This window comes from Bos mutus, chromosome 13, assembly GCF_027580195.1.
Source record: "Bos mutus isolate GX-2022 chromosome 13, NWIPB_WYAK_1.1, whole genome shotgun sequence".
Taxonomy (NCBI): domain Eukaryota; kingdom Metazoa; phylum Chordata; class Mammalia; order Artiodactyla; family Bovidae; genus Bos; species Bos mutus.
This window is the reverse complement of record NC_091629.1, coordinates 4,798,684-4,812,007: the sequence shown is the minus strand read 5'-3', so window position 1 is coordinate 4,812,007 and position 13,324 is coordinate 4,798,684. Positions and strand designations below refer to the sequence as shown.

The window sequence follows — 13,324 nt, the reverse complement described above, 5'->3', positions numbered from 1 at the left end:
GATAAGAACTTCCTGTCCTGTCTCTGGAGAGCCACGGCCCTAGAGACGTTCCCAGCGCCAGTCGGACACAGCCCTTGCGTGAGTGGCAATGACTGAGCCCAGTTTAGAGCTGGAGACAAGTGAAGGGCACAGTCAGCAGGAGGCCAGTCAGCAGTGACCATGCCAACTCCTCCTCTGGGTCCCACTGACTTTACTGCTCTCAAAATTCTGTCCACAGATAAGACCACAAAGCTTGGCTGGCCCTTGCTCCTCGCCTGTTCCCCTCATTTTCACCTCTGCTAAAGACGGACGGTCTTGCCTCTCACTGTACAAACTATTTCCCAAGAGTCTACATCAGTTCTCTTTTCCCACAAGAGTGGAGGGTTCGTTTCTCTCTCTACACCAAACACAACACGTTTCCAAATTCCCCTCTACTTCACGTGTACACGCGTATGCATGTACAGGACTGAGTTTCCTGTATACGTATATATTCCACCATTCGTATATGGTGAGGGGTGGTGGACCAGGATTTCAGTGTTTTCAAGCTATGAGCCAGTTAAGGGTCTTGGAGGAGCTGCTGAGAAACCCCTTCTGTTCCCAGCCTGACTTAGAGGGGCCTCTGAAAGAATCTGGTTGATCTCACTGTAAACTGCCTTAAGCATCGAGTGAAGGACAATGTAATAAAGACATACAAGGTACTGGTCTTCTGTAGATGAGAAGATGACAACCAGTGGAGATAAAAGTGCATACTTTTGGTGCTCTGTGGGCACGCATATAACTACGTGACAGTTCTCTGAGAGCGTCTTGTGCTCACACCACATCATTTGTACTCAAATCTTCCAAATTCCTTTACAAGGGAAGATGTTGCTTGCTCCAAAAGAAGAGAGGAGAGGTCTGGAAGTCATTACTCTGCTCAGTATCCAAGAGGAAAGTTTTCTTGCATTCCATAACGCGTGTGTGCTCAAAGGAATGACACCCTACCCACCGGGGACGATGTGTTTCCTCTACCCAGAGCTAATCTCCAGACTCCCTCGCTCTGCGAACCTGCATGCCCAGTACATCAGCAGCAAGGCAATAAGGAAGGCTTACAAAGGCAGATGTGTACATTTGAAGAATAAAACCCAGCCAGTGGGTCATTATTCCATCCAGATTTTTATTATAATCCCAGAAAGCTGGCCAAGGGAAATTTTATGGTATCGTTATCTGCTCTTCCCTTCTAAAGCCAAGGATTATGAAAATAATAGAATAATAATGTTTAAAAAGTGTGCACTGTGGCAGATAACTGTAACACCAGAAGCTGGAAGCGAGCATACTTCAGATCTCTAAAAACAAATGTCTTTTCAACTCAGTCATGATGAACACGTGCCTCTGTCCAATCCATCCTTCTACCAGGGCTCCTGCTAGGGTCCTAAGGACTGTGTTATCTGTGAAGTTTAGGTGATGGTGTAATGACAATTGGGATTTTGAGAACTGCCCCAAGGCTGCAGACTTGACCTATAAATATAGGTCCTCACATCTTGTTCTATGAGCTGATCTAACTGGCTTCAGGGAATTCCTGGTCATCTTAGTCCTAAATATCTCAACTCTCAATCACACACAAGCTTATTCTTTCCTTTACCTGATGTTTTGGAGATTTTAATCCTTGGGTTGTATGGTTTCTTGACAGCAGGTCCTAGAGAGGAGAAAGAAGAGACCCACCATTGTTATTTATTAAAGAGGAGGAAGTGAGAGGTATAGAGAGTTGAGATGAGTCAAATACAACTTTCAGATACATTTGTGACCATTTAAAAACATTGGTTTTACAGGAGGAGCTTGGCCTCCCAACACAGAGGGAAGGTGTAACATAAGGAGGGGAAACTATTTTATTTCTTTATAAATTAAATAATATTCTTCTTGCCTGTGATTTCTGTGCATATGATAGGAAAAAAATGCAGAAAATATTCTATAGTTATGGGGGAAGGGGAAAGTAGAATTGTTTAATGAGGACAGAGTTTTAGATTTGCAAGATGAAAAAGTTCTGGAGATCTGTCTCACAATGATGTGAATATACTGGACACTACTGAGCTGTACACTTAAAAATGGTTACAATGTAGAGGCCAGAATGGGGGGTGCCAAGAGGGAGGGGGTCGGGGGAGGGATGGTGGGAGGTTGGGGTCAGCAAATGTAAGCTTTTACAAATAAAATGGAAAAGCAACAAGGCTCTACCGAATAGCACAGAGAACTATATTCAATATCCTATAATAAACCATCACGGAAAAGACTAAAAATAAAGAATGTATATGTGCGACTGAACTGGATTGAACTATGTGTAACCGAATCACTTTGCTGTTCAGCAGAAAGCAACCCCACATTGTAAATCAAATACACTTCAATTTAAAAAAAGAATGGAAAAATGGTTATGATGGTAACTTTTATTTAACTTTTTTTTTTTTTTATAAAATAGCACTTTACAACAACCAAAAGGATACAAAAATGTAAAAGAAAAAGATATCATGGCAATCCAGGTCTAGAGCCGTGAGTGTAAACACAATTCACAAAGCAGCAGCAAAAATAAATATTAAAAAATAACCCAAAAGTAAATTACTTTCTGTCAACAAAATAAAATTAATATCTTGTTTCAAGCTGTCTGTATTAACAAGATTATGCTCCTCTGATGCTTGTGTTTCATTGATCTTTGCACCCAGAAAATGAAGATCACAGTATCTGAATGTTTCTAAGCGCTCCCTTCTCTAACTGACCCCTCATAAGCAGGACATGGGCAGAATCAGGTCAACCACACGGGAGAAATGACATCTCAGTCTGGATGCCTGCTTTGGGAGCCTTAAACTGTCATGGACACTCAAAAAAAATCTTAAAATTAAAAAATCATCAGAGCTTTAAACAAAAGGAGGAAATTGTCTGAGTACTAACTGATGCTTCAGGAAAATTTTACATCTAACGAGCCTTTTGCTCAATCAGTTGGTTATTCCTCATCTGTGTTCTTGGCTCTCTGAGTCCTGTGTCGTTTATGAGTTTGCTATCTCCCGAAGCTGCAGAAATTTGGGTTACTAACGTCAAATCAAGATGTTACTCAAACCCATTTTCCCTGGATGTGGCACAGATCTTGAGGCATGAACTCACAGCACCATGCAACCTACTTATTCATCCTTTTCACCAGAATGAATATTGTCCTAGGTTTGCCAAGACAAGCTCCACTCTTTCTAAAAACGCAATGCAGCATTTTTCACTTCTACATCAGGCTCTGCGCTTTTCGATAAATTTCTAGTTCTGCACTCCTCATGGGAGAGGGTATCTAACAAGTGTAGAACCCTCATTCTGTACTTAAGATGCTGCACATTAATCCTTGCAACAGCCCTTCAGGAAAGACACCACTATCTACATTTTACAGGTGAGAGAACAGAAGCTCAGAGAGGTTCAGAAGCCTGCCCCAGGCCACAACTGGCGAGGAGGAGCCACGAGCTGAAATGGTCTGGATCCTAAGGTTGTGCTCTCTCCACGACGCCCAGGTGATTCTCAGAGTTTAGAATCTGAGGATCGCGCGAGGCCGGGTTCACGTCAGTTCCCTCACCTCAGGACATGTGAACCTGGCAGGAAGCTAATAAAAACGTCACATATGAAAAGAGTGCTGTTTTCCACAAGCAGATATTACTGAAATATAACCCTTTGCTTTGGTTGAATTACTTTTCCTGCCGTTTTCCCATTCTTTTTTTTTTTTTGGCTGCACCTCGAGGCATGTTGGAATCTTAGTTTCCTGATCAGGGATTGAACCTGTGCTCTTCGCATGGAAAGCGGATTTTTAATCACTGGAGCACCAGGGAAGTCCCTCTCGTTCTTGTTTCTACTAATTTCCCCTGAAAAATGGCACTGGGACAGATAATAAAAAATTTCTGTTTCAACTCTGGATTCTCTTATACAGAAGAACTTAATTTCTCCTGTATAATTTAAATAATATCTATAATAAAATAAAATTTCATTTATTTCATTGTAAACAAAATCATTAAAATTTTAAAAATACAATTTTAATAAAAACATGAGAAGTAACATTCATAAAATATACAAGACACGGGCTATGATAAACCTAGACAATGTATTAAAAAGCAGACTTCACTTTGTTGAAAAAGGTCTGTATAGTCAAAGCTATTGTTTTTCCAGTAGTTGTGTATAGGTGAGAGAGTTGGACCATAAAGAAGGCTGAGTGCCAAAGAATTGATGCTTTCAAATTGTGGTGTTGGAGAAGACTCTTGAGAGTCCCCTGGACAGCAAAGAGATCAAACCAGTCAATCCTAAAGGAAATCAACCCTGAACATTCATTGGAAGGACTGATGCTGAAGCTCCAATACTTTGGCCACCTGATAAGAAGAGCTGACTCATTGGAAAAGACCCTGATGCTGGGAAAGATTGAGGGCAGGAGGAGAAGGGGTGGCAGAGGATGAGATGGTTGGCTGGCATCACCGGCTCAATGAACATGAGTTTGAGCAAACTCTGGGAGATAGTGAAGGACAGGGAAGCCTGGCATGCTGCAGTCTATGGGCTCACAAAGAGCTGGGCACAACTGAGTGACTAAACAATAAAATACAATATATAGTAAAATTTCATTTTATTTTACCTATAAAATTTTATCATACAACTTATTTTTATCTATATAAAATCAAGCATATGCATCAAATTACATAACTGAAGTATTTAAAAATATAGAAAGGTGGGCTTCCCTGGTGGTCCCCTGGATAAAAATTAGACTTGAAATGCAGGGGAAACCGCTTTGAGCCCTGATTGGGAAGGATCCCCCAGGCCGTGGAGCAACTAAGTTCATGTGCTAAACTCCTGAGCCTGTGCTCCAGAGCCCAGGAGCCACAACTACTGAGCCCACGTGTGGCAAGTACTGAAGGCTATGTGCCCTAGAGCCTGTGCTCCCCAAGAGAAACCACTGCAAACAAGCCTGCACGCTGCAGCTGGAGAGGAGCCCCCACTCTCCCCAACTAGAGAAAACCCACGTGCAGCAATGGTTTTCTGGGAAAACCCAGAAGAAGTTGTGGTGGGAAGACCCACCACAGCCCAAAAAATAAAATAAATAAAATCTTTTAAAAATATATAGAAAGGCACTTAAAAATGAATATTTGTTTACTTGTCTGTTCCTTCCTGTAGGCACTCAATATTGATGATTTATCGATAGACTGACTTTACCTTCTTGAATTCTATAGTGATCCACGGTTTATAACAACACACACACAAGCTAATCCACTGTTGGCTAGGAGCTGCAGGAATAGAACATTGTTTATAAAAATTACGACACAAGAAAATAAAAGAGATGACCTTGGCCTGAAAAAGCAGCCAGAAAGGGCCATGCGGGTCCCCACACTGAGCCCCACATGCGCTCACCTGGCTGCAGGTGTGTGCCCCGCAGGCTCTGCATCACCGTTTCGGGTCCAGTGGCCATGGACGTGCTGGACATGCCGTAAGCGGCCTCTGGGGCCTCTGTCCGCGGTGCTGACTTTAGTGTCATGGATGTGAAAGGGATGAGGAAGTGGTGGTTCACGGCCAGAGCCTGGGCCTCCTGCCTCAGCCGCTCCCTTTCTGGCTCCTCAATGCTCTGCAGCCAGGCACTCAGCAGCTCCTTCAGGGTCAGGTAGCTCCAGAGACGTTCCAGGTGGTTGGGCTCCTCCTGGCCGCGCCCCCTGGGCCTGGGGCTCTGCGGGACGTCGATCCCCACCTTCCGGGGCTCCACGGGCACGTCCTTCTTGAGCACCACAAACTTCTTACTGTTGCTGGCCGTGACCTCCACGTGCAGCCGGTCCATTGCCCTGTCCACCAGCTTCCCTGCGATTACGATCTCCGAGCCGTTGAAATAGTTGGGGAACAGTGTCCTGGTGGCATGCTCCACCAAGCTGGGAGGATAATCCACGCGGATGTCGGAGAGGAGTGGGGTCCTGATCTCATCGTAGAACCTGGAGAGGAGGAATGGAGGGGGAGAATCAGGGACTGCCCAGGCGGCAAGCAGGACAGGGCTTAGAGGAAACCATGGGCTGTTGGGGAGGCAGTTCTGATCTTAGAAGCAGCCAAGTCCAACATTCCACCCAGAACATTTCAGACAGGAGGCCATGCAGCAGAGGCTTGAATACCACTGGTGATGGGGAACTCACTACTCCACAAGCTCCTTCGTCTCTTGTCCACTGCTCTGAGGAGGACCAGGGAGCTTCTGGCAGTAAACCACAATTTTCCTTTCTGCAAGTTCCACCCACTGGTCTCAGTTTTGCTTCTGGAGTAACACAGTGTGAATGAGGGTAATCCACCTTCAGTATTTAGATGCTGGAAGACACTGACCTTCAGACGGGTATAGACACTGCTGCATATTCCGTGAATATGCATACTCCTTACCTAGCCTAATCCATCTTAACAAGTCTCCACAGAATATAATTTTAAGAATCCCTAACAGTCCTGCCAATACGTCACGTGGTTTTTCTCATTAAATTCTATCATCCGGCCAGAATCCTCCTGTCACAGGAGAGAAGGCTGAGGCACAGAGGGTCTTAAGGCCTGAAGTCATGAGGCAGGGCCAGAATGTGAACCCAGATCAGCCTGATTTTAAGACGCATAGATCAGATTCGGGGTCCAGCCTCACGTCCAGGCCTCCCGCTGAGCCTACCCCTGCCCTCCCCTCGCCCTGAGGACACAGGCAGACCACGGACCCGATGAGCTGGGCGCGGGCGTCGTGGTCTTCGTGGACTCGCCGCGTGAGCCCGCAGTTCTCCAGGGACAGCTTCTCCAGCAGCTTGAAGTCCACGTCGGCCCCAATGCCCACGGTGAAGATGCAGACCCGGCCCCGGGCGGCCTCCCGGGTGTTGTTGAGGATCTTGAGGGTGTGGGTCTCCCCGACGGTGGGCTTCCCGTCCGTCAGGAAGACCACGAGGGACACACTGCGGTCCTCGATGTCGTTGTGGGCCACGTAGTCGTTGAGCAGCTGGATGCCCCTCTGCAGGGCCCCGTTGATGTCCGTGCCTGCGGGACACAGAACACGATGCTGGAGGCTCGCTGCCTCCCTCACCTGGACACATCTTCACACCCCTCCCATGCACCTGCAGGGCTGACAGGTGGGGACAGCAGCCCCCTGCACTGACTCCAGGCCACACAGGCAGCCTAGAAACTCCGCAGATGCACAGGAAAGGTGCAGAGTTATATAACCTCGTCCTGAAGGTGTCTGATGGGCGTCCCAGGTGGCTCAGTGGGTAAAGAATCCGCCTGCACACTCTTTATAATAGCCGGGACACGGAAGCAACCTAGATGTCCATCAGCAGACAAATGGATAAGAAAGCTGTGGTACATATACACCATGGAATATTACTCAGCCATTAAAAAGAATGCATTTGAATCAGTTCTAATGAGGTGGATGAAACTGGAGCCTATTATACAGAGTGAAGTAAGTCAGAAAGAAAAATACCAAGACAGTATATTAACACATATTTATGGAATTTAGAAAGATGGTAATGATGACCCTATACATGAAACAGCAAAGAGACACAGATGTAAAGAACAGACTTTTGGACTCTGTGGGAGAAAGCGAGGGTGGGATGATTTGAGAGAGTGGCACTGAAACATGTATATTATAATATGTGAAACAGATCGCCAGTCCAGGTTCGATGCATGAGACAGGGTGCTCAGGGCCGGTGCACTGAGATTACCCTGACGGGTGGGACGGGGAGAGAGGTGGGAGGGGGGTTCAGGATGGGGAACACATGTACACCCATGGCTGATTCATGTCGGTGTATGGCAAAACCACTACAATATTGTAGAGTAATTAGCCTCCAATTAAAATTAAAAAAAAAAAAAAGAATCTGCCTGCAATGCAGGAGACATGGGTTTGATCCCTGATTCAGGAAGATCCCCTAAAGGAGGAAACGGCAACCCACTCCAGTATTCTTGCCTGGAGAACTCCATGGAAAGAGGAGCCTGGTGGGCTACAGTCCACGGGGTCACAGAGCAGGACAAAGACTGAGTGACTGAGCACACATGAGGGTCTCTGATGGTGCCTCAGCTTAGGGGTCTCCATTCCCTTAGCATGGCCGACCTGCACCTCTTTCGGAGAATTGCTTTGCAAAGGCAGGAGGGTGTTGGGTGCAGGGACTTGGAGAAAGAATGCACCCCAGAGGGAAGCAGGGAGCACCGAGTGTGGAGGTGGGAATACGGAGACATTCGCGGGGATGTCACGTATGGCCTGGGGCTGGAGGACGAGGATTAGAGGACTCACTCATTTTTTTCTTATTGCTGGCATCGCCTTTCTGGCTTTCTGCCTCTTCAGGGTCTCCCCTGTCCACAAGGACCCCACCAAGCGAAGGCTGTCCAGTTTATGCCTCCCACCACCGCTGCCATTTCTAATTCAGACATGCTTGTCACTAGCAGCTCTGATTAAAGTCAGGGGACACTGCCTGCAGCGGGTGCTGGACAGGTTTTTTGCTTGGGGTAAGGTGAGATGGATGGCGTGTGGAAGTTAAATCTCCCAGCCAACACGAAGCTTCTAGATCCTAAGAGTTTCGTTCAACTCTGTTGCAGCTGCTCTATTATTACCAAGAAAAGTCGAGAGTTCTGATAGCAGACATGAACACCCATTTCCTTTTTCTGACCCCAGGGGTTAGTTTTTTAAGTGGTCTTCTTGACAGACCAAATATTTCACTCATTTTCAGTACACAGTTAATGATTTTTAGTAAATGTATAAAGCTGTGTACCCATTACCACCATCCTGCCACCTGACTGGCGTGCTTTTTAATCTCCCTGCAAAATCTCCCGTATTTGATTGAACCAGAAAATTTCCCCCATTGCTTCACATCCTCCAGAATTTCTGGCTAAAAATATAGATGTCTGTGACTGTGCAAACGCATCACTAATTCGTTCTAAGATGCACACATGGTCCACACGTAAGGGAAACTTACAGCTGAGACAGCACGCAGCACTTCTCTGGGTTCGGCCGCTTGCCTCTCTGGATGCCTCATCTAGCTTCATTGCCTCTGAAGGTGTGCACGTGGACCAGAACGCAGGTGTTTATTTCCTCTTTGATCCAGAACTTAAGCGAGGATGCCAAATCTCTCATTGCACTTTAAAGCCAGGGACAGCCCCAGGCAAAGGATGTGCTTAGCTTTTCTCACGCCAGGCACAGCAGGGCTTGGCATCGAATCTCTGTTAAGCTGAGGCATCTCCTGCACACTTAACAGCGGGGGTGGGCAGCGGGGGCTGGGCCTTCCCAGCGGTCCACAGGCTAAGACTCCAGGCTCCCGAGGCAGGAGGCCCGCTTAAATCTCTGGTTGGTGAACTAGATCCCACGCCAACACCAAGAGTTGGCATACCACAACTAAACGATGCCTCGTGATGCAAGTAAGTCCTGGTGCAGCCAAATAAAAACAAAAAGTGAAAAAACAACGGGAGAGTTCCCATGGAGCCGCCCCAACCATCCCACTGAGAGCTCCCCCAGGGATATTAAAGGGCCACAGTGCACCAGCAAGAGGGACTATTTGGGTAAAAATGGCCATGTGTGTGTGTGCTTAGTCGCTCAGTCGTGTCCAGCTCTTTGCAAAACCTGCCAGACTGTCCATGGGGATTCTCCAGGCAGGAATGCTGGAGTGGGCTGCCATGCCCTCCTCGGGGGGAATCTTCCCAACCCAGGGATCGAACTCAGGTCTCCCACATTGCAGGCGGATCCTTTACCAGCTGAGCTACCAGGGAAGCCCCAAAATGGCCATATCTGACAGCTAGAGAAGACCTCCTGTGTGAGGCCACTGTTCTAAGTACTTTAAATATTTTAACTCATCCTAAAAAAAAAGTCCATTATCCTCATTATACAGATGAAGAAAAGGAGGTAGAGAGAGATTAAATGCCTCATAGCTGGTGGGGCTGGATTTAAATCCAGGCAGTCTGGCTTCAGAAATCCATGCTTATCTCCTGATGAGGAGAGAACACTAATTTTCTGTTCATCTGCAGAGGGTTGGGTTAATGAAATGCTGAGACAAAAAAAAAAAAAAAAAGAAACCAGTGTGGTTTCTAAGATTTAGATTCCAAAAGGGCATAATACGCATTACCTGTTTTCTAAAGCTTTATCCTGCTCTCCCCAGCACACACATAGCATTCTAATAGTAAGCAGCATCTTTAAAATAAACTCCTTTTAATGCATATTCTTTAAGTGGGTGCTGTATGTCAGGAGCTATGCCAAGTTGTTGCTCAGTCGCTAAGTCGTGTCCAGCTCCTTGCAATCCCAGGGACTGCAGCACGCCAGGCTTCCCTGTCCTTCACCATCTCCTGGAGTTTGCTCAGACTCATGTCCTTTGAGTCGGTGATGCCATGCACCATATGATCCTGTCGTCCCCTTCTCCTCCCGCCTTCAATCTTTCCCAGCATCAGGGTCTTTTCCATTGAGTTGGCTCCAGGAACTACAGGCTAAACAAAGATTAAGGGAAGTCTTCTTCCTCAGAGACTTCCCAACTTCCTTCCAAGGATCATTACTAAAATATTAACTCTAAACTTTCATTTCTCGCTTCAACCAGTAAAACAATTCCTAGATCACACTGTTGTGGAAACTGGTAGGAAATCCCATTGTATCCATAAATCAAAATTCCATTCACACAAGATCAAGTTCCAAACAAAGGTCATTTGGGAAACCGGAGCTTTGCCTTGGAGGGAAAATAACCAACATGAGTGATGAGAAACTCAGACGGAAGAGGATGGACAGAACTGGGTGTTTTCTGTCTCCAGATCTCGAAAGCAGAATCACCTGAATCCCCCAGGAGACAGTGTCTCTATGGGCCTCTAGGAAGGATGGTAAAGGTCCAGTCAACATGCCGATACTGAGCTTCGGCCAGGCGCCCACTGTCCTCAGGACGAGTTGACAGCGGGAGTAAGATCTGGGCCCAGGGTTGACGGCACTGATAGCCAGCACAGGTGGTAACACACTGTCCTGAGTCTCAGATCATCTCAGAGCTCTTTCTGGCCTTTCCCCTCACCTGCGCCCTTACCTTGGCACCGCCCCCCAGGCGAGGGTGCAAAGGCTCCACTGCCTTTCCACCTAGAGCATCTCCCCGGCCACCCGTAGTCCAGGAGGACCGACAGCTCAGGGGGGCGGCTCCATCTGCTGCCTTAAGGTTCTCACACTCAAGCACACAAAGCACTGAATCAGCCACTTGGCTTTCACTCCTGGCCCCGAAAATCGGTTTACAAAATGAGCTGCATTGTTTGGGATCCGTGAGATAAACCAGGAAAGGCTCCAAAACCTATCAGGTATTTCCCCTGTAACTTATTTGACCATCTTAGTTCGGTGCCCAGAAAAGGAGAAGCAAGCTCCTGGGGAAAGTGCTCACCTGTTATCTCCTTTCCTGTGATCAGCGTCAACTTTCAAATCCCTGTATCGTGTCTCAGCAAACAGGCAAAGCAGGACGTACTTACCTCCGCTCGGCGACATGTGGTGGATGTAGACTTTGCCATCTCTGATGCTATTGGGAGTAACTGACACCAAATGGTCCTTCCAAACTTTGATCCGGTTGGAAAACCCAACGATATTGAAATGGTCCTGGGGTCGCAGGTCATGCAGAATTGTGAAAAGGGCATCCTTGGTCTAGGCAAACACAAAAGCAAGGCCAGTCATGTCCCATTGCATGAGTCTACACATCCCCTGGCTTGGAAACTGCACGCTGGGGACAATCCCAGGGTTATAATGGAGTGCCTGCTCTGTAAAGGGACTTGGATAAATGTCAAGGAACTTTATCACCTCAGTTCAGTTCAGTTCAGTTCAGTCCTCAGTCATGTCCGACTCTTTGCGACCCCATGAATCGCAGCACGCCAGGCCTCCCTGTCCATCACCAACTCCCGGAGTTCACTCAGACTCACGTCCATCGAGTCAGTGATGCCATCCAGCCATCTCATCCTCTGTCGTCCCCTTCTCCTCCTGCCCCCAATCCCTCCCAGCGTCAGAGTCTTTTCCAATGAGTCAACTCTTCGCATGAGGTGGCCAAAGTACTGGAGTTTCAGCTTTAGCATCATTCCTTCCAAAGAAATCCCAGGGCTGATGTCCTTCAGAATGGACTGGTTGGATCTCCTTGCAGTCCAGTGGCTCAGTGGGAAAGAATTTGCCTGCAGTGCAGGAGATTTGAGTTTGATCCCTGGATTGGGAAGATCTCCTGGAAGAAGAAATGGCAACCCACTCCAGTATTCTTGCCTCGAGAATCCCATGGACAGAGGAGCCTGGCGTGCTACGATTCATTGGGTCACAAATGAGTCGGCCAAGACTGAGCAACTAAACAACAACGTGTTTTACAACTTTATATAAAACACGAATGTTTTTCATATACGAAATGTCCTGTCTGCTCTGATCCACATACATCAAGCCTTAAGCCTCTGGAACATCACGACTGCTGTTCTCGAGACCTGGGGTGTTCTTCCCTGCTGCCTTATGCCCCTGTTTCATCTGACAAGTCCTTAGTCATTCTTCAAAACCCAGCTAATGCGCTATATTCTGTTTTGAAACATTTTCTGGCTCCTCTAAAGAGAGTGGACCTTCTGCCCTCTAGGCTAGCAGTGCCCTCAACGTACTTATAGAGTAAGTGCGTCCCTGTCTCAACTGTAGTCCACTCCATGTCTCTTTCCCTTCCTCCAGTGAAGGCAGGTTCCATCTATTATTTTTTTTGGTTGTGCTGGGTCTTCATTGAGGCACTTGGGCTTTCTACAGTTGAGGAGCAAGGACCTGGTTGCCCTGAAGCACGTGGGATCCCAGTTCCCTGAACAGGGATTGAACATGTGCCCCCTGCATTGGCAGGTGGACTCTTATCCACTGGACCACCAGGGACGTCCCTCCATCTATTTTCTTATCACCCAGGGCAGAGAACTCCTGACACACCCTAGAGAGAAGTTCAGAAGATGAAAGAACACAAGGACGATTCGTGAATGACAGAGGAAGGGTGCGAATCAGAACTACTGCTGGATTTTAAGAGAGAACGAAGCACCGTGGGCTGCAGTGACGTGAGAAGGCGTTTCAGAGAACAGAGGGGATCTGAGGAAGAGGCCCGAAGGACCTGGGTAACTTGAAATACAAGGGAGGACATCCTGGAAAGAAGCCAAGAAGGTCATATGTTACCACATGTAACATAGATCGCCAGTGGGAATTTGTTGTATCCAACACAGGGAACCCAAAGCCAGTCCCCTGGGACAATCAAGAGGGGTGGGATGGGGTGGGAGGTGGGCTCTAGAGGGAGGGGACATGCCTCTGGCTTATCCATGTGGATGCACAGCAGAAACCATCACAATATTGCAATCACCCTCCGATCAAAAACAAAATACAATTTAAATAAATATTTAAAAAACATTACACTGCACACCTTAA

The 13,324-nt window shown here is 47.1% G+C and overlaps 1 protein-coding gene across 1 annotated transcript in view; it reads right to left on the bottom strand.

Moving 5' to 3' along the window:
- The window catches only part of ITIH5 (inter-alpha-trypsin inhibitor heavy chain 5), an 84,250-nt gene that overhangs the window by 9,099 nt on the left and 61,827 nt on the right, over positions 1 to 13,324 (bottom strand). The window contains 4 exon segments of the mRNA XM_070380907.1: positions 1,598 to 1,651; positions 5,356 to 5,921; positions 6,663 to 6,972; positions 11,395 to 11,563. Coding sequence (XP_070237008.1) covers positions 1,598 to 1,651; positions 5,356 to 5,921; positions 6,663 to 6,972; positions 11,395 to 11,563 — 1,099 coding nt within the window.